Raw genomic sequence first — 22,506 nt, 5'->3', positions numbered from 1 at the left:
AAGCCTTGATTTACCAGCCTTGGGCCAAGATTCAGCCAATACTCAAGTGACAAGCCTTGGTTTGCCAACCTTGGGCCAAGATTCAGCCAATACTCAAGTGGCAAGCCTTGGTTTGCCAGCCTTGGGCCAAAATTCAGACAATACTCAAGTGACAAGCCTTGGTTTGCCAGCCTTGGGCCAAGATTCAGCCAATGCTGAAGTGACAAGCTTTGGTTTGCCAGTCTTGGGCCAAGTTTCAACAGACATTTAATTGACAAGCCTTGGTTTGCCAGTCTTGGGCCAAGTTTCAACAAACATTTAATTGACAAGTCTTGGCTTGTCAGTCTTGGGCCAAGATTCAGCCAATACTCAAGTGACAAGCCTTGGTCGCGACTCGAATTTTTGAAGGCAATGAAGTATTAAAGGGTGAGACTGAAAAATTAAAAATATATCAAGAGATGAATATGGTCAATAAAAAAAACTAAATATTGAATTAGACTAGAAAAAATAATTAGAAACTTTTGCCGCAACGCGGTAAATTTAACTGGTGTAGTTATAGTCACGCACTGAGGTCTGTTTATATAAATATATACGTATGCTCATGTATTATGAACATGTTGATACATGCATGTATATGTAGAGATAGTAGAGAGAAAAGTAAAGGCTTTCACAGGTATTATCCTGCGGCGTTCCACTGCCAATTTACTCGGACAAACTTGTCACGCAAACTTGACGACATTCACGAGCGATTAGACTTGCCTCTAGCTCTATTTTACCCATTTATATTTTTTATTAAAAATACATGTCTAACTATTTTAATGTAATGGCTGTGGTGGCTATAACTTCAGCAGCAACAACAAGTAGGATGTGATAGTTCAGGTGGATGTGGACATGGATGAGCCGGACGGATTGCGTGCATAACAATCTGAAGTTGCGTGACAATATTTCGTTGTCAGGTGAAACTGCGTCAGTTAATAAATTTAATTGAAACGGAAACTTTGTCGTGTCATATGTCTCTAATACTTATGATTGATATTTATACATATTTATGTTAAAACTTTTAATATATTAAATGGATGATTTTTTAAAGCGATTATGGTTTTTTGAAGTTTAATATTTATGACTAATTTATTATTTATTGTCATGTGGATAATTGTCCGACCTACTTCGATACTGTCAACTTTTTTTTTTCGAGTGAAACATTTGTAAATAATTAATAGCTTAGATTGTTATGCTGTTTTGATTTATTGATAAAAAATAGTCTTGTCATTTTTTTTCCAGCTTATGCATAAAATTATTTTGGTCTAATTTTTTTTTTTAATTGAATAATAATTATCGTAGTGATAAAAATTATCAAAAATTAATGTTCAAAAATTCACCCGAGTCAAAAAACAAATTCTAGTTTAGTCTTCAAAAGCCTCAATTCCTTTGATGTTTAATTTGCCGCCCAGAAAGTAACTCTACTTTAGAACTCAAAATCCTCAATACTATGAGGCCTACATGCGAATAGTTTATCGATTTTAAATTATAACAGACCTCAAAATCTTTGAATGAAAAGTTATACTTCGGACTTTGAAAAATTTTAGATAGAAAAGGGAGGGGAGAGAAGACAACGAATGAGATTTTTGAGATTCAAATGCGGATAAAATTATTCCTGTATGTTTTGAGTATTTTGAGGCTCTAATCCAGATTATGTTACTCCAGTTTAGTCCTCAAAGTGGTAAAATAGGTCATAACTACTACACTGTGAAAAATTCCCAATAAATTTTACTATGGGTGCATAGTAACACCGGACTATAAGAAAACTGATTCAAAATTTACAAGTGTCCTATAGTGAACGTACACGGAAAAAAGAGCAGTTGAAAAATTACAGTTTCTACAGTAAAAAAGGCTTTCGGGGCAAAAATCTTTAAATTTTAAAGCTCAAACTGTAATTTTAGAAATTTGTTCTAGTAATAAAATTAATACAATTTTAAGCAGCAAATTTTACAGTTTTAATCGACAATATCGAGTTTGAAACTTTAATATTTGTTATTTCTGGATAAAAAAATGTAATTTTTACAGTTTCAGACTCGGAGCGCTTTACTACTATACGAAACTGTAATTTTTCAACTGCTCTTTTTTCCGTGCATGCGCGGACTACACGATTGTGGCCTATGCGCATACGTTCACTATGGGACACTTGTAAATTTTGTACCAGTTTTCTTAGTCCGGTGTTACTATGCACCCATAGTAAAATTTGTTGAAAATTTTTCACAGTGTACTTTGAGAACTAAACTAGGATAACTTTCTACTATTGTCAATCTCAAAATTCAAAATTGATCCTCAAAAACCTCATCGAGAACTTTGAGACTTAAATCCGATTTGTTTTCCGACTCGGGCAGTCCGATTTAAAAATTTTTTTCACTTTTCAGTTTCTATTAATTTCACTAAAGAAAAAACTGAAAAATCGGGAGTAATTTCGGAGTGATTTAGATTTTATTCAAGTCCGCATTCACTCCGGAAATTTAAAAAATTGTGGGACAGTAGTGAAACAAAATAATAGAGAAACAGAAATAAGCAGTTTGCCCATAAAGTTATTCCATTCGAGGCGCCTTTTATCATAATTTTAAATTTAATTGTGGCACAGTAAGTGGTCATTCTATATCTCAAAAGCATATCTTTCTCAGGTCTTTCAGAGTTGAATGTACCCTTGGATACTATTATACTGCTGTGCATGCGAATGACAGGATTTATACACGAGTTATACTGCTGGGGTTTTAACAACTTATTCCATCAGCTCAATTGAATTTTCCTTAAATAAACTGTTTGTATTAATGTATATTAGATAATTAACTTTTATTTACAAGAAAGAAAAGTAAATGTCGGAATGACAGCATAAAGTAACACAAATTGGTTGTTTTTGTTAAAGTAATCTAAAAGACAAATTCAGTAATTTTAAAAAAAAATTTATATGCCTGAGTTTATTTTATTTAGTTTTATTTGTAAGTCTATTTGTATCGTAATGCGGACTGTGTAAGCAGTGGCTGTAGCGCCATTTTCTGGTGGCACTCAACCGTAATATTCCGGGTGGTCCTGGGTAATTTTAAAGAAAAGACATACTGGAGAAGAAGAAGAAGAAGAAGTGGAAGAAGAAGAAGAAAAAGACGATAGAGTAGCTGTGTGACGGTAAAGAGACATTCCTGTAAACGCGTGTACGTGCAACGACGCGGTCGACACTTCCGGTGAGATCCGAGTGCCGTGTAATGCCGAGCAGACGTTATACTGTAGAAACATAAATCCCCAGAGCAGCGTATCCACGTCACGTTCGAGGACAAGCTCTGGTACAACCAGAGTGAAATGTAGTCCAACATATAAGAGCGGGATTTACGATTACGTCTTCGTCGATTGACGTCTTAATCATCTATTTATTATAATTTTTTTTACTCATAACTATTACTCTTAAACTGTGCAGCAAATTGGTGGAGATTTTTTTTTTTATTTTTGGGAATGGGAGTGGAAGTTTTCAAAATTCTCGGACTCGAGTGACGAAAATTAATAGTAAAAAAATTTTCATCTGAATAGTGCATAAGATTTAGTAAAAATTTCATGATTTTGAAATTGACAGACGATCAAAAATTTTTGGATTTTTATTTAAGCAAATTAATGAAAAAAAAAAAAAAAAATTAAAAATATGCACATTTAGAAAATTCAAAAATCTAGAGGTGCAATTTTTTCAAATATTTTTTTTTATGGTTTATCGTCTAAAAAAAAATTCAAAAATTAGTAGACGTCTGCTAACTTCAGTATCATAAAAATTTCATGATCCTGAAATTGACAGACGTTCAAAAATTTTTAGATTTTTATTTAAACAAATTAATGAAAAAAAAAAAAAAAAAACTAAAAATATGCACATTTAGAAAATTCAAAAAACTACAGGTGCAATTTTTGCAAATATTTTTTTTTTTATAATTTATCTTGAGAAAAATAATCAAAAATTATTGGACGTCGGCTAACTTCAGTATCATAAAATTTCATGATCCTGAAATTGACAGACGATCAAAAAATTTGTGGATTTTTATTTAAGCAAATTAATGAAAAAAAAAAAAAATTAAAAATATGCACATTTAGAAAATTCAAAAATCTAGAGGTGCAATTTTTTCAAATATTTTTTTTTTAATAATTTATCTTGAGAAAAATAATCTAAAAATTATTGGACGTCTGCTAACTTCAGTATCATAAAATTTATGATCCTGAAGTTAGCAGACATTTAACAATTTTTGAATTTTTGTTTTTCAACAAATCAATTGCAAAAAAATAAAATAAAAATATGCACATGTAGAAAACTTAAAAAACTACAGGTGCAATTTTCTCAAAAATTTTTTTTTATGGTTTATCGCCTAAAAAAAAATCCAAAAATTATTAGACGTCTGCTAACTTCAGTATCATAAAATTTCTCAAATTAATTATTTTGAGACTGGAAATTTTAGCCGAAAATAATGAAGTTTTTTACGAGTAGTAAAAAAATAACCGCGAAATTGTTTTCCACAAAAATTTTCGGGTAATCTCACCTTCTGCTACATTAAAAAATATCCGCAGCTTTAACAGATAAGTAAAATCTTTTTTCACAGTAAGAAGTGAAATTGCCATAGGTTTAAGTCAAAGTTAACAGATAGAGTAATAAAAGTCATTGGACATTGAAGATTGAAGATTGAAGAGGAACAAAAGAGTCCAGTGTTCCAGGTTGCATTTATCTTAAAGATATGATTGCTCAAGAAAGCTTATTTCCCAGCGGTACTATACTTCGATTTGTCGTGGTTACACCTTCTCATACCCCAACACTTTTGCACGTTACTCATCATTCCACCATCTTAACTTTTATATATAGATATAGATATATGTTTGAAAGAGAATACATAGAAAAGAAATAAAAGATAAAAGTCATACAGCCCTCCCGAGAACTGCCTCGTTATTTGAGCAGACAAATGTCAAGAGTCCTCAAGTACGTATTGCACGAGTGGTCATCTTCTTGTCTCTTCAATGGGTGAAATCAAACTTTTTTACACTCTCACTTCCCTCTCGCTGTACTTCCTCTCAATGATATGTTAAAAAAATTTTCATTATTAAGAAAAAAGACGACAAAAGTTTTAATGAGTCAAAAAAAAGCAATATTTAGATAAGCTTTATGGTAAAGTAAGAAATTTTTCGACATAATAATTTGCTCGTTCAGACATTGAGGGCTCTATAGAAAGCTATTAAGACACAATTCAAAATCAAGATCAAAGGCTTTAGTTAACTTGTGTTGGGTTGGGTTACTTTGCCGCTCATACTTGCGGTCTAACTTTAATATTATGTGAAAATTAAGAACCCCCATTTTAAGGGTTTATTTGACAAGTTCTCTTAAGTAAATAACTCGAGAGTAATTAACTTATATCTATTAAAATTGAATACCTCAATCTTAGCAATAATTAAAATTCATTATTCATTCTTAGGAGGGTGGCCGAAATTCACTTTTTTTCCCTATCTCTGGATCCTTTTCTGTGCTCGTATATTTTAAAAATAAAGAAAATTTTAAATTGATGTTGAAATATTTTTTTCCTTTTTGGACAAAATGGAGTAGTCGAAAAAATTAAAAAAAAAATTAAATCAACGAATACTGGGATTTAGAGGTAAATTAATTTTAGATATATGACTCAAGAGTATGAGTGATTTAATGTAATTTTGAATTTTTGAAAAAGTTGTTACACAGTACGAAATTTTGTGTATTTGTATTAAAAAATTATTTGGCTAAATTTTTTATGTTGATTTTTAACACAGAAATTTATTGATTCAACACATTTTGATGTTAAATGATTAGAAAATCTAAAATGTAACACATTTCTTGTGTTATTCGAAAATTGACACAAAATTTGTGTTGTTTGACTAAACGTTCCCGCGCAATTCTTCATTACTATGACCAAACAAAGCATTGTAGCAGCATTGTCTGCAGGGAAATTTGGATTATAATTTATTTACAATTAAATATATATACATTTTACAATGAAATTTAGATAACTTTCATATCTTTTTGACCCGGTTCAGTTGTTCGCTAAATTGACATAAGTTCTACTAAGGGTAGATCAGTATACTTGAGTAGGTTAGGTTATGTGCTTATGTTTATTAGTTGATTTTAACACGAAAAATGTGTTAAATTTACACATATGTTCTGTTAAATGTACACAAATTTTCTGTCAAAAAAACAAATTTTATGTGTTCAATTTTATTTAACATAAAATTTGTGTTAAAGATCAACACAAACGCAATGTGTTGAATTTAACAAAAAATTTCAAGTACCTGAAGATCGGAACGTTTCTCGCGGAACGAAAATAAGAAAAAAGAAATGAAAAGTAAAAAATCTACTGGATCTAGATTTTGGAAATGTTTTGCACGTCACCCAAACATGACAGGCCGGTCCCAACTATCCCTTAAGTCGCCTTTAGACACAAATTTCATAAATTACTTCGATTTTCGTTGCGTGAAAAACGTTCCGATCTTCGAATGCATAAAATTTCTAACTGTGTACGGTGAAAATATTGAGATGAAATTTTCGTTTGACAGACTGTGATAAAACGAAGGATTTATATGATTAAGCAAATTGAAAAGGAGAAATTAATCTGAGCATTATGAGGTTAACCAAAAAAGCTATTACTGGAATTAATCATAACTCATAACAATAATGAATTTGAAAATCGACGTATCCAATCAGACATAATCAGAGTGATATGTGAGTATAATCTTTTTGAGTTTTCGCGACAACTGGCGCGGAGATTGTCAGTAGTCGGCTGTAGCTTAAAGATTAATTTGATCTCTCCATAGAATATAATGTCACGATGATCGTTTAATATAACCTTCAAAAGTATACGTTTCATAGTCGAGAACTAATCTCCTCTGGACCTTTTATAAAACCGTGACATTTAGTCAGTTCTCATTCTCTCCAGGTCCCTCCACGTTCTCTACCTCGTCCACCCTTGCTCTCTGAGCTTAAACCCACTGGCACCGTACCGCTCATTCCTATTCTACTGTATACTCATTCTCTTGCCAGGATTTTCTCTTCACGGCAATCACCCGAATCCAATCGTCAAGTCTTGGAGCTTCAATTTTAAAAGTTGAATAAATTTTTCCCTTTTTTTTGTGTGTGAGCTCTTTACTTTATTTTTTTTACTTTTTCAGGTCCGACAGCAGGGCACAGGATCCGTACCGATTGCTACAGAGTAAACCATTCATCCTACTCTTTTACTTTTTATTTATCCCTCCCTCTCTTTAGAGCTTTACATGGAAATTGCTGAGCTGGAATATCAGTCATCCTAACTGTACCCACTCTTTTCTATCACTCCTTTTTCATTCACACTTTTTAACAATTCAAAAAGTTGATTGCATTTTAATTTTTTTTCTTTTATTCATCACCAGATAACATTCAATGACATTTCGACTTCACTTTTATTCATTCCATCAATTTTTTTTTTAATTACACCAAATTAATTGTGTCAGATCAAACAAACAAATTCTACCCCTACACTGAAAAAAATAATCGGTAGCTGCCACCGATTAATTTTCGGTAACAGCTACCGATTATTTTGGTAGCCGCTACTGATTGGAATCGGTACCAGCTACCGAAAAAAAGTCAGTAGCTGTTACCGAAAATTAGGTAACTGGTACCGAAATAATCGGTAGCTGCCACCGATTAATTTTCGGTGACAGCTACCGATTATTTTGGTAGCCGCTACTGATTGGAATCGGTACCAGCTACCGAAAAAAATTCGGTAGCTGTTACCGAAAATTAGGTAACTGGTACCGAAATAATCGGTAGCGGCTACCGAAAAATAATCGGTAGTGGCTACCAATTGCCAATCGGTAGCTGCTACCGATTATTTTTTTCAGTGTACGCTAAATTTCAGACCGATACAAAAAATTTGAAAAACAAAATTCCGCGATGTATTTTGTGGCAGAAAATTTTTCCTAAATAAAAAATATTGAAACCTTGTCACAGATTTCAGTATCAAAAAATGAAAGTATGACCAGTGTTCAAAATCAAAACAAATTTTTTTGAATTTTCTATCGTGTCCTATCTTCTACATACAAATATATTTATATATGTATTTAATTGAAGTTAAAAAAAAACAATCAACGAGTTCTACCCCAATGATCATTCGAAAATTAGAAAAAAAATTTTCTATGTAAAAAAAAAAATTGATTTAACAAAAGTAAGGGAAATATTTTTTTTTTGTTGCTATCCTTGTTTTTATAAGGACTATTTTTATTTTTAACTATTGAACCATCAGTTGTCTGTATCAGCAGTAGCAGTAGCAGAAAAACTCGAAGCTTGTGCAATTTAACTTGAGTATGTAGCAGGTTCATTTGGTGTTCCAATCGCTGTTTCTAGCTATTCTCATTCGTCACTTTGATTGCAAGTGAAAATATACAGAGGAAAATAGTGAGTGGGTGGGCGAGGGGCTCGAGATAAATAAAACATCGGAAATAATAAAGGGGGGGGGGGCGTGAGGGAATCAGTCCTCGAGTCGAGCTTTTGGCGACTACTGAGGACTGCGAGAGACTACTGTTACAATAGCGGGTGACGTAAGTTTAATGAGTTAATGCGTAATGAGTATCACGTTTTTGTGTGCAGTAACATTGGTAATGGTCGATAACAAACAACCAGTCGTTTGATTGTCATGATTACTGAGGAAAACCAATTAAAGGATTTCAGTAATTCGGTCGTTCTTGTTACAGACCGAAAATTGATGGAAATAATGATGGATTAATTAATTAGTGGGGTTGTGAAATTCTATAGCTGATAGTTGATATACATAAATATATGTATGTATATAAAGTTATTATTGGTGGATCTGATGTTTGGTTTTGATTATTTTTGTTTTTAGAGAGTGCTTTATAAATGACAGTGATCGATGGGCAGGTGATGTTTTATGGAGATGACGTTGAATTTTTACTGTTTATGATGAAGATTAAAATTTTTATATTTATGTTTTGACAGGAGAAATTGAGAATTTATAAACTCTTATAAATTTACCTTGTTTTTTATATTGAAAATATATTTTTCATTTACTTTTTTTATTTTATTCCACTGAAACAAATTTAGAATCCATTTTTTTTTTAATTGATTAGACTATAATCGATAGTACAAAAAATTTGTGATTTATAATTTTTTTTTTCCTGTCAAAAGTGCGATTTAATTATTTAATAATTTTTTTTTAAATGAAAAATCGAGAAAATTTTTGGTCATTAAAATTTTTTTAATTTTAAAATAAAATTTTTTAAATTAACCCCAGTCACCTCAAACTGTCAAAGTAAGTTACGCTCTGAATCGATTAGAAAAAAAAATATGTATCGATTTCGTCATTTTTCCCTCATATTTAATGACTTCCTCATTAATAAATAAATAATTAAATATTTTAATTATGATTAATGAATGCCTACAAATTTTTCCGAGTTTGAATATTGAATAAAAACTTGCTCGAAGAATTTAATCGTGAATTAATTAATAATTAATTTAAACAGAGGTAATTTGTGACAAGATATTTAATTAAACTTAATGACAATTAATGAATTTTTTTTTAATGAAATGAAAGGGGCGAAGAAAAATTTTATTAATTTTCTCATAAAAAAAAAAAAATGTGGAATTAAATAAAAATGATTTATTGATTATTAAGACGTCTATTTTACCCTAGTCTTTTATTTTTTATTAATAGAATAAAAGAGGTGAATATTTAGTCATTTGATTGTCAGAAGTTGAAAGTTATCACGCTAATAATTGACAAGTGAGACAAATGAAGATGTTTATCTAGAACACCCTATTACAGATTTAGTATTTGAGCAGAGCACGTGAGTGTGGGTGTGTTGTATGTTTGTTCGTAGGTTTAAATGTATGTTTTGAAAGACTGGCAAGAGTACTGATAAGGCTGTTGAATGATTTTCCGGGAGCAGTGAATATTGGGTTTGCGTGTTGTCTAGCATATAACGAAAGGTATGTACTTATGCGATCGATTCGTTGGTGTCACAGTCTGAACATTGACGGAGTTTCGTCGGCTATAATTCACCTCAATACACTGCATGGATATTATTGTCCTGGACGTATTGATCCATTGAGGAAAATTATTATTACTATTTTTTTTTTTTTTAACTATTGTTTTTCTTTTAAACATTTAAAAAACTACAGGTGCAATTTTTTCAAATATTTTTTTTTTAATAATTTATTTTGAGAAAAATAATCAAAAATTATTGGACGTCGGCTAACTTCAGTATCATAAAATTTCAAGATGAAGTTAGCAGACATTTAACAATTTTTGAATTTTTTTTTTTCAACAAATCAATTGCAAAAAAATAAAATAAAAATATGCACATGTAGAAAATTTAAAAAACTACAGGTGCAATTTTTTCAAATATTTTTTTTTTTATGGTTTATCGCCTAAAAAAAAATCCAAAAATTATTAGACGTCTGCTAACTTCAGTATCAAAATTTCTCAAATTAATTATTTTGACACTGGAAATTTTTGCCGAAAATAATTAAGTTTTTTACGAGTAATAAAAAAATAACCGCGAAATTTTCCACGAAAATTTTCGGGTTTTCCGCGTAATCTCACCTTCTGCTACATTAAAAAATATCCGTAGCTTTAACAGATAAGTAAAATCTTTTTTCACAGTAAGAAGTGAAATTGCCATAGGTTTAAGTCAAAGTTAACAGATAGAGTAATAAAAGTCATTGGACATTGAGTTTCGTCGGCTATAATTCACCTCAATACACTGCATGGATATTATTGTCCTGGACGTATTGATCCATTGAGGAAAATTATTATTACTATTTTTTTTTTTTTTACTATTGTTTTTCTTTTAAACATTTCTATATCATACCTGCACTTGTACACTCGTATTCAGTGCTCACATATTTTTGTTGAATTTACTACCAGACATTTTAACTCTCACTATTATATTTTTTGTCCCTTGTCACGAATACGTCAAAAGAAATTTTTATTTTTTTCAATTTACTCTGAAAAAATTTTAATTAAAACTCATTATCAACTTTTTTGTCAATAAAAAAAAAATTTTTTGAATTTCCGTGAAAGATAAATTTTATTTTTATCTCTTATATAATTAAAATATTCAAGTTTTGAATTTTATTTTATTTTGTATTTTTAAAAAAGTTATAAGTGTAAAAATTTTTTTTTACATGATAGTACTTTTTTTTGTTTAGTTTTTTTAGTAACAACCCTTGAGAACCTCAGCAACTTTTTTTTACTCTTCATTCCCACTTGGACTTTTAGGAGTTCTGGCGGAACTACTTTACCATCTCGACCCCACTCTGGATCGAGCTTTTCTCGTTATCTGTATAAAAAAAGTCTCGTAACTAACGAACGACTGTGAGGAGAAGGTGGGGAAAAAAGAAGAATCGACGAATGAACGAATCCTCTTTGGCATTAAGGCAATCGATGCAATTAGTTATCAAATTGGAAATTAATATATTCGAGAAGCGTGACTTGAAGATATATATATATATATATATAAATATATATATGTTGAAGTGTAGTGTAGTGATCATTCGTCTCCTTTGCTCGGGTTATCCTTCTTACCCTCATCGCCCTTCACTCTGCCCACTCAATTTCTCTTTCTTCACCCCAAGAGACTTTACTTGCCTCAACTTTAAATTCCATTGAATTATTTATTGATATATCTCTTGACTGTCGTTCATTTGCGACCATTTAAAAGTCACTAACATTTAATGGGTTTGCTAAATTATTTATAAAACGTTATTTAACTTGTTTTTATAACTTTTTCTTCTATTACTTTATAATAGGGTAGAGCTTGCGTTTTTGGAGACTGTAGAGCTACTTTTGGATACTTGAAAAATTGTAATAATGTAATTTGTAAGAGACGCAATAACATAATTGATTTTAGGAAAATGTCAAAAGATAATTTTATCCCACTATTTAAATAAAAAATTTATTTTAAACTTTTCCATTAATTAAAATTAAGTATCAACTGTCCAAAAATGGAACAGTGGCCACAAATAATACTTCTACCCTAGTTCTCTTATGATTTTTTAATTAAATTTAATGAATGGATTTTTAATTCAAATTCATCATTCAAAATTTAATAGATTAATTAATTAGTAAAAAAATAAAAAACACTAATTTCGAAATTTTGATAAAAATGATGGTATCGAATTTCAGGTAAAAAATTAATTAAATCGATAAAAAAATTATTTTGACGATAAACACCCTGATTAAATATCTGAATTCGAGCGAATTAAAAATTTTAATTCTGTTATATTCTGTCGAATTCTGCTAAACAGAATTCAACTGAATTGAAAATTTGAATTTGAATTAAACAGAATGAAATCGATTTAAAGATTCAAATTCATTTTAATTCAGTTTAATTCGGATTTAGAACCAGAAATTGGAGAATTATTTTCGAATTAATCAGAATTAAACCGAATAGAATTATTTAAATTCGTTTTAATTTGGACAAATTCTGGTTTTCCTGCCGAATTAGACAGAATTCATTTTTAAGTTAGGCACCGAATTAACAGAATTTATCTGAATTAAATAGAATTAAAAATTTTAATTCTATTATATTCTGTCGAATTCTGCAAAACAGAATTCAACTGAATTGAAAATTTGAATTTGAATTAAAAAGAATACAACCGATTTAAAGATTTCAAATTCATTTTAATTCGGATTCAGAACCAAAAATTGGAGAATTATTTTCGAATTAATCAGAATTAAACCGAATAGAATTATTTAAATTCGTTTTAATTTGGACAAATTCTGGTTTTCCTGCCGAATTAGACAGAATTCATTTTTAAGTTACGTACCGAATTAACAGAATTAATCTGAATTAAATAGCATTAAAAATTTAATTCTGTTTAATTCGATCGAATTCAGTTGTTTAATTAGGGCACAAAAATTGAAGTGATAAAAAATGTTTAAAATCAACTAATTGCCTTCGTAAAAAAATTAACACAGAAACTTAATTTAGTTTTTAACTGGACTACTTTCCACAAGCTATTGTCATGAAACGACAGTAATATCCATGACTACTAAGTGCATCTGATATAAATACACGATATTATTTTCCTAGAGTCAGTAGCTTACAATTGTCACGACAACTGATGTTTTATTGAAGTGCCTTGATCTAGGATCGTCTAAAACTCTGATTTTCCAGACACAACTATAAGGATCCGACATTTGAGAGGTTGCCTACAGCAATTCAAAAACTTTTACTCCCTTCGCGGCCTCCCCTACCCACCGCGGTTCCATTTTTACCTTCGGCCCCTCACCCCAGTCGTAAATGCTACCAACGAAAGTACAATCGAAATGGCAATGTGCATTTCGTCGGCAAAGTGCTCTCAGGCAAGTGAGTCAAATTATTGGGTAGACTGTGTACTCACTACTTCTGTTTCTCCTACACACCAACACCCAACACCCAACTCACTTACTTTAGTTTATATACCAAACTTTGAATTATAAAGAACAATACACTTTCAAATATTTATCGACCACTTGCCTTTCGCGGCTCATCATTTACTTTTTTATCTTTACTCTACATACTTTAGCTTCAGACGAAAAATAAATGTTAAACTTTATTCTATCAACCAAAAATTCAATATTTGACTGAAAACTTATCGAACTTTCTTTTGCGCTAAAAATAATTCTACTTTTTTTTCATCAATTATTCTGTTCTCAAACGATTAACAAGAATACTCTCATTCAATATTTAAACAGTAGTCAAAGTTTTCTAAATATAAAAGAAAATTTATACATGTATATATATGTATATATATATATATATAAATAGAGTGAAATATGGTCAAGTTTATTCTATAAACTTATAATTTGTTATTGTCAAGTTTAATGAAGTTAAAGTTCGATTTAAAACTATACCCTGTCATAAATAATAAACATCTTAACACATCGATCTAAGTCATATATTTTACTAGGAAATGTTGGTTTATAATTTCAAATGATGCATGATAATAGCAGGTACAATGATAACAATAACAATAATACTAATAGAATAGACAGTTGAAGTAAACAATACCTTGGAATTCTGTCGTAGCTGTCCCAACTAGTAAGACAATTGTAGCTGCTATATCTACTGGAGGTCGCCATTTCAATCATTCCCACTGATTATATCATTGTTTAACTATCGATACAATTTACAGTAAAACGTACACTCAAATTTTCGTATACTCAAAATATAGAGCCCGATTTTTGAATCGCCCGCTTAGAGTTCACTGTCACTGTCATTAATTCCCATCCTGTCCAATGGTAGCCGTTCAAATAAATAAAAAACCCCCACTATTACGTTCAGATGACCCTCATTAATTAGTTCTTTTTTTTTTTTTATTCAAAATTTTTAGCAGAAACACTCAGTCAAAAAATACAGAAAATTTTTATTCGGGACTAAGACACTAGATATTTGGACCACGATTACTAGTTACTTCTCCATTGGACCATTACGTCTAACACGTCACGTGTTACTAATTTTTTTTTTTTTTTACTTAATATGTAGTCCGTATTATTTATTTTAATTGATAGACTTAATTAATTGATTAATTAATTAATTAATTATTTATTTATAATATACTACGTTTTTGGACCCGCCAACCAGCGTTCGGTAATAATAATTAAACCTCCACTCATTTATTAATATTATTAATTTTTTTCTACATTATTTTAATTAAATATTCGCTGTACGAGCGATTGGTCATTTATAAATATTTTTTTTGCTAATTATAAATACATATTTATTTAATTATATTTATATCATTGTTTACTTTAACTTTTATTGTTAGTATATTGTTATTATTGTTGATATTACTAATGTATATACAAATGTACTTATAAGTTTTGACGTTAAAGACTTTCATGACTCGTAATAAAAATGAAAGAGTTAAAAAAATAATTTAAGATATTTAGTGTCGATAAATTTACATATATTATTATCAATTAATATGATCGATGTATATCGAAAAATATCAGAGTAACAGTGAAAAATGTGTAATAGCTCTGGTATAAAAAGAATTCGATGATAGTAATTGATGATGTTGAGATACCGGTTTTAGACAGACGGGAATTTACAAATCGTCCGGGAAACAAATGTGAACCCTGTCACCCTTAACACGTTGACGGACACCTCTTTGTCACTGTAACCGCCAAGCCCGTTAACAAGATTCTACATTCAGCTGAACCCTCTTGCCCCTGTCTTACTCGTTATTTTCTCAAACTTTTTATTTATTATTTACATTTATCTCAACATCCGGTCAACAAAATTTCGAGTTATGCCACAATAAAAAATTAACATTTACAAAGTTGAGATTTTTTTTTTTTACACAAACTCGGTATATTTTTATAGAACCACTATTGCTTCACGTATTTACAGTTTGTTAAAAAAAAAAAAAAAATTAAATAAATAAATAAAAATTTTTTTTCGTTGACGTTTTCTTCTTCCAATAAATTTACGTATCAATTTTCGTATCTTTTTAATGATAATAATGATAACTGGTTTGAGAAAAAATAAAAATACATTAAACGACGACGTTTTGACACGAGACAGCGACACTTTTTTTTCAAAAATTTCATTACCGAATTTACGGTATTCAAATTTATTTATTGTTTCGTTTAAATTTATGGTTTTTTAAATAATAACAGTCGAGCACTCAGTTTTTTTGTCGGGGTTGATAGAAAAAAAATAAATAAATAAATGAAAATTTTTTTTTTTATACTAAAACTAAGTTATAACGGATCGCGCGTTTTCATTTGCGCGCCGTTACTAGCGAGCTTTTCTCCGCGAAGTTCGAAGAAGTGAAAGCGTCGTCGCTGAGCGCCGACTATCGGTGTCGACGTCAGGTTACCCCAATGGGCCAACATCCGCGCAAGCTCGCGGTTAACATAAAGTGTTTCGTTCCTGGTAGTGGTAGTAGTGGTGGTGGTAATGGTAAAAAAAAAATATATAGTCCGTGGTAGTGGAAATTCATATACATATACATACATATATACATATATATGTATATAACGTAATAAACAATACTGTAGATGAAAAATATAAAATCGTCATTCGTTATTATTTCAATTCTGTTGTTACTGGGGGGGGGGGGGGTAACTCTGTTGTATTACGAGTTTCTCATCGTTGTGTGTCCATGATAAAATTTACACGTTTGAATTTTCTCTCATCTATATATTATTTAACTACAACATTTTACCCAATCGTTTAATCATTTTAGATATTGTCCTTTTTTTTTTTTTTTATTTTACTTTGAAAAAAAAAAATTAATAAAAGGCAGGAATCTCCTGATAACTGAAAAATTGCTTTTTCTATATAAATTATGGGGAAATTATTTTTTGCTCTTGTTACCGATCCTCGGGAATGGAAGTGATTAATTTATTTTTTTTGTCGATCAATTGATCGGTCGGTTGGTCTGGTGGATGAATTTTATTGTTTAAAATAATTATTGCCCGCAACATATATATGTAAAAATTTTTGAAACGGATATGAACATTTAAATTTAACGAATCAGTGAACTGTTATGTTCATATATGACAGCTTTGTGAATATTAACTCAAAAACATTCAATTTGTGTATCGTAATATTTAAATAGTCTGGCAATAAAATTATCCGAGTGTAAGTTTATAGTAAAATTTTTTAATTGTTCATGTCACTGTTTATTGGTTTGAATTTTATAAGGATTAGTGAGCTTTGAAGAACAATCGTGTTGTATTTTACTGTTGTTTTTTTTCTTTAATTTTTGTATAGCGGTTTTAAGTAACTGATGACGGTAATTCGGTACAAGATTTGCCGCTTTACCGACCGGAGATTCGGATCCACAGATACACAAAGCTCAGAAAGAGCTTTGATGGCTCGACGAAAGTTCTTGTCTTGAAAACTTATTGTCATAATTAATTAAACTTTTAATTATTTTAATTTATTATATTTAATTAAAATTATTCAGACCTAAAATTAAATTTAATTTTTTGAAAGCCGCTAAATTTGAAAAAAAAAAGTTATTGATAAAAATAAAATAAAATTAAATTGATTGGGTAAAAGTGTTTGAACTTTAGAATTCCATTAGAAAATTGCTAAATAAAAATAACGTTTTTTTGTAGTTAACAAAAAAAAAAAAAAAATGGCTGATCGGTAAATAAAGTATTTTATTCTTTAACAAGACAATTGTTTGGTATTTTGTTAACAAATTCATTCGATTTGTACAATGGGCAATTGTGATTCTAGTTTTGTATTCAGTTGAGTTCCGCAATATAAAAAATTTTATATAACGCGCAGTGAATAAAAAGTAAGGGTAGAAATTTAAAAACTGATTGATTGATGATAGAATTGATTAATATGGAATTATATATTTTTCGGCTCTATACGCTCTGCATTTAGTGAAACTGGATATCCCTCCCTGATTAAACAACTGAATTCGATCGAATTAAACAGAATTAAATTTTTAATTCAGATAAATTCTGTTAATTCGGTACCTAACTTAAAACTGAATTCTGTCTCATTCGGCAGGAAAACCAGAATTTGTCCAAATTAAAACGAATTTAAATAATTCTATTCGGTTTAATTCTGATTAATTCGAAAATAATCCTCCAATTTCTGGTTCTGAATCCGAATTAAACTGAATTAAAACGAATTTGAAATTTTTAAATCGGTTTTATTCTGTAATTCAAATTCAAATTTTCAATTCAGTTGAATTCTGTTTTGCAGAATTCGACAGAATATAACAGAATTAAAATTTTTAATTCTATTTAATTCAGATAAATTCTGTTAATTCGGTAGCTAACTTAAAAATGAATTCTGTCTAATTCGGCAGGAAAACCAGAATTAGTCCAAATTAAAACGAATTTAAATAATTCTATTCGGTTTAATTCTGATTAATTCGAAAATAATTCTCCAATTTCTGGTTCTGAATCCGAATTAAACTGAATTAAAACGAATTTGAAATTTTTAAATCGGTTTTATTCTGTAATTCAAATTCAAATTTTCAATTCAGTTGAATTCTGTTTTGCAGAATTCGACAGAATATAACAGAATTAAAATTTTTAATTCTATTTAATTCAGATAAATTCTGTTAATTCGGTAGCTAACTTAAAAATGAATTCTGTCTAATTCGGCAGGAAAACCAGAATTAGTCCAAATTAAAACGAATTTAAATAATTCTATTCGGTTTAATTCTGATTAATTCGAAAATAATTCTCCAATTTCTGGTTCTGAATCCGAATTAAACTGAATTAAAACGAATTTGAAATTTTTAAATCGGTTTTATTCTGTAATTCAAATTCAAATTTTCAATTCAGTTGAATTCTGTTTTGCAGAATTCGACAGAATATAACAGAATTAAAATTTTTAATTCTATTTAATTCAGATAAATTCTGTTAATTCGGTAGCTAACTTAAAAATGAATTCTGTCTAATTCGGCAGGAAAACCAGAATTAGTCCAAATTAAAACGAATTTAAATAATTCTATTCGGTTTAATTCTGATTAATTCGAAAATAATTCTCCAATTTCTGGTTCTGAATCCGAATTAAACTGAATTAAAACGAATTTGAAATTTTTAAATCGGTTTTATTCTGTTTAATTCAAATTCAAATTTTCAATTCAGTTGAATTCTGTCTAGCAGAATTCGACAGAATATAACAGAATTAAAATTTTTAATTCGGTCGAATTCAGTTGTTTAATCAGGGCTAATTTTAAAAAAATGATTTGGAATGATTCAAAACAATTTGAATCGACTGATAGATCGATATACACTTAACATGTAGCAAATGATATTTCTTAATCAGGGTGAGTGCTTGTAAGATGATCTCGAAGAGAAATAATAAGCTTAGTGGAATATGGCCGCGCAATATGTGCTCGCTAAGTAACGATCGAATCAGACAACAATCAAGTGATGATCGGTAGAATTCATGTCCATCATCAGTCCACACAACAATAGTAGTTTAGGGGTACTTACTAATGCACTGGCTACTCGAAGTCGTCGTAGACCAATGGCAAGGACAATAATTGGCTGGTAATCATGATGCACCAGCCTAGGATAGCTCGATAGATAGACATGGACCGGCATTGATAGTAAAGGGGTTTCATGATGTGATGTGATGATGTGACTAGGTCGAGTACTACATGATTTGAGGCTCTTGTGTGTTTACTCGACCAGTAATTCGAACATAATAAACAAACAACCCAGCAAACCCTAAATCTAACTACTGATTTTCAAAATTTTGATATCAATGTATAGACAAGAATAATTACTTTTCAATCCACAGTACGCGAAAAAAAAAACGTGTCACAACCATGACCTTTTTTATGACAAATTTTAAACTTTTTAAAATTAAAGGAAAAATCAATGATATGAAAATTCGCTTATATTTTTAGGTTCCATGCGTTTTGAGCACCTGACAAAATATCCCCGACAAAATATCTCTGGACAAAATATCCCCAGTTTTGTGTCAGTTTTCACAATTTTTGCTTTCTTTTCATGAGGATATTTTGTCCGGAGATATTTTGTCGGGGATATTTTTTCAGGTGCTCAAAACGCCTGATACCATATTTTTAATACTGTATTTTTTTTCATAAATCAATTTTTTTTCTTTTGAGAAATAGAATTTTTTTTTACGAGACAAATTTAATATAGGGTAAGAATTGGCTATTACTGAGTTTTTAAATTGGGCAGCTGACTATCAATCATCTGTCAGCTGAAAATTTTTTTGAATACTTGTTAATGATTGTTCGAATAAAAATATATGAATGAGTTAAATTTGTCAGTAAAATAGTATTTTGAATAAAACTGGGTAAAAATAGACGGTTCAAATTTATTTAAATTGAGAGAGAAAAATTACCGCGGCCGATGGTAACGACGGATTTCGAAATGTGATTTATTCATTGGAAGAATAAAAAATTAAATAGCATTGAAATACAGAGGGTAGCATTCAAATATTTACCCTGATAATTGTATGGTATACCATACTATTATGGGAATGGTTCCCATATTGATATAGGAACTATTCCTATAATATTATGGGAACTATTCCCATAATGTTATGGGAACCATCCCTATAATATCATAAAATTTTTTTTTTTACACAATAGTGTAGAAATTTTCCAAAATTTGAATTTTCTTGAATGTTTTGTGCTGACAAAAAATTCTTGTTAAAAATTTTAATGTTTTTTTGCCAAATACGATTTTTTTTTCAATGTTTGAATTTTTGTTTTTATGTTTAATAATATTTCTGTGTATTGTAGAAGTGATTACCACACTTCTTTAAATTAATTTTTTCATGATAATATGGGAACCATTCCCATAATATTATAGGAATGGTTCCTATAATAGTATGGGAACTATTCCCATAATGGTATACGAACCATTCTAATTGCATTATGGGAATCATTCCCATAATATTATGGGAATAGTTCCCATACTATTATAGGAACCATTCCCATAATATTATGGGAATGGTTCCTATAATATTATAGAAAGTATTCCTATAAATTATAGGAACCATTCCTATAGTGTTATGGGTATCATTCCCATAATTATAGGAACTATTCCTATAATTATGGGAAACATTCCTATAATTATAGGAACCGCTCCCATAATTTATGGTCGTAATTCCTATGATGGTATAGGAAAAAATTTCACAAAATTATGGGAACCGCTGCCATAATTTTCTTTCCGTGTAATGATTATCATCACTCAGGTAAAAGTAACCTTCTACAGGGAAAAATCACTAAAAACTATACTGCAATTGTTTTTTGTGCACCAGTGCCACGATTTCCGCGATAATTTTAAACAAAAATTTACCACCAGATATTTTCTTTAAAAAAAAATTTCGCGTTAAAAAAGTATCAAATTTCTGCTTCAATTGAACATTTTTAGTTTTCGTTCCACTCGATCCGCAAATTAAGTTTTTAATTACAAATCGGACAGTAGCGGGAAGTAACTTTTTAAATTAAACCAAATAAAAAGTACGTTCATTAGATTATTATGATTACAAAATTTGTAAAGAGCTTTATGGCTTTTGAATTTAATAATACCCGAGAGGTTTTTTATTGTTAGTTGGTCCTGTTTATATTTTTTTATATTCCAAAGATTAAAGATGTTACCCGAGTGCACTAAAGCAGTTAATCCGTAGAAACTTGATACAGAAAACAGTATACATATATCTCGAGAGAGCTTTGTGTCTTATTTTTGAACCATGAACATATTTACTCATAGTAATTCGCGTAAATAATAGTTTTTTTTAAAAGGATATTAAAAATTAAAGCTAAGAGATGTAATAGCGGCTATTAATCTAAAAGTTTTTATAAGAGTACAAGCAAGATCGGGTTTGAGTCGAGAACAAGAGAGATCAGAGATTAAGGGACGAAAATAAAAATATAATAATAATAATTGTTATTTTTTTGTTTCAGAAGGGAGGAAAGTCAATAAATTAAACGGAATCTCGAGTTATGTTCATTATGGAAAAGCTCAATATGATTAGATATAACATCGTTGGAAGTTCACTTCCGTCGCATTAACCGAGGCCAGTTTGTTGAAGGGGTTGGAATTGAAGTTGGGAGAGTTGGGGTTGGGGATTCTGTGCTTGTACCGGTTGAGGATTGGACGCACGACTAAGGAAAATGTTTTACTATCTCACTCGGTCATTTTCTGATAGTAGTAGTTGTGGTAGTAGTTCAAGTAAAGGCAGTTTATAAGGAAAAGCAACAGACACAAACGATGATGATGCTCTTCGAGGTAATCATTGTGACTGAGTTCATCACCAGCAGTGTCAGCACTGTACGCTTGACTGCTTTTTCGACCTTTAAACTAGTTTTAAAGCCTTTCAAAGCTTGTTCAAACTTTAGATTTTTATACTACAAACTATTTATGTTTTAATTTAATTACCGTCTTTTTTAAATTTTTCGGTCATTTATTTATCTTTTAATCAGAGCTGAGTGGTCTTGAAAGTACATTTTTATTTTTATCTCAAATCTCTTTTCATCAATTTTATAAATCGTATTACTAACGATAATTACTTTTTATAACTTAATAACTTTTTTTTTGTTTCAATAAAAAGAGGTAATTAAAATTTTTATTTATAGAATTTTTTTTCGAAAAAATAATCAAGTGGCCAAGAAAAAGTAATTCGGATCTGAGATAATTTTTTCAAGGCTTCCAACAGCAGGAATTTTCATAGATTTTAAGTGTACCTGAAAATCAGAACGTTTTTTGCTTAAAAGTGACTTCAGGAGTGATTAGCGGAGACTGCAATTGCCGGTTGACATGCAAAACATTTTAGAAATCTAGATCCTGTAAATTTTCTATTTTTCATGTTGATTTTTTATTTTTGTCCCGCGAAAAACGTTCCGATTTTCAGGCACATGATTTTGAATCCAAAATTTATTTATTAAATTTAAAAATCTCCCGGATTCAAATTTTGAATTTCCCGCTCTTTTTAATTAAATCAAATATACAGCAGATTAATCGCCTCAGACAAACTCTTCAGTTCAAAATTTTGACA

General features: G+C 29.9%; 1 protein-coding gene across 12 annotated transcripts in view; it reads right to left on the bottom strand.

The window, feature by feature from the left end:
• Positions 1-22,506, bottom strand: part of LOC130678315 (potassium channel subfamily T member 2) — a 148,359-nt gene that overhangs the window by 69,656 nt on the left and 56,197 nt on the right. Inside the window, exon 1 of one of the 12 annotated variants that reach the window (XM_057485491.1) lies at positions 14,047-15,824. The exons of the other annotated variants lie outside the window; for them this stretch is intronic. Within the exon in view, the coding sequence (XP_057341474.1) occupies positions 14,047-14,126 (80 nt within the window). The 5' untranslated portion in view covers positions 14,127-15,824. Of the gene's footprint in view, positions 1-14,046; positions 15,825-22,506 lie in introns of those variants that run through there. 12 annotated transcript variants of the gene reach the window in all.

Source organism: Microplitis mediator, chromosome 1 (assembly GCF_029852145.1).
Source record: "Microplitis mediator isolate UGA2020A chromosome 1, iyMicMedi2.1, whole genome shotgun sequence".
Classification (NCBI taxonomy): Eukaryota; Metazoa; Arthropoda; class Insecta; order Hymenoptera; family Braconidae; genus Microplitis; species Microplitis mediator.
The sequence above is the reverse complement of the archived record's forward strand: the minus strand, read 5'-3'. Positions and strand labels throughout refer to the sequence as shown.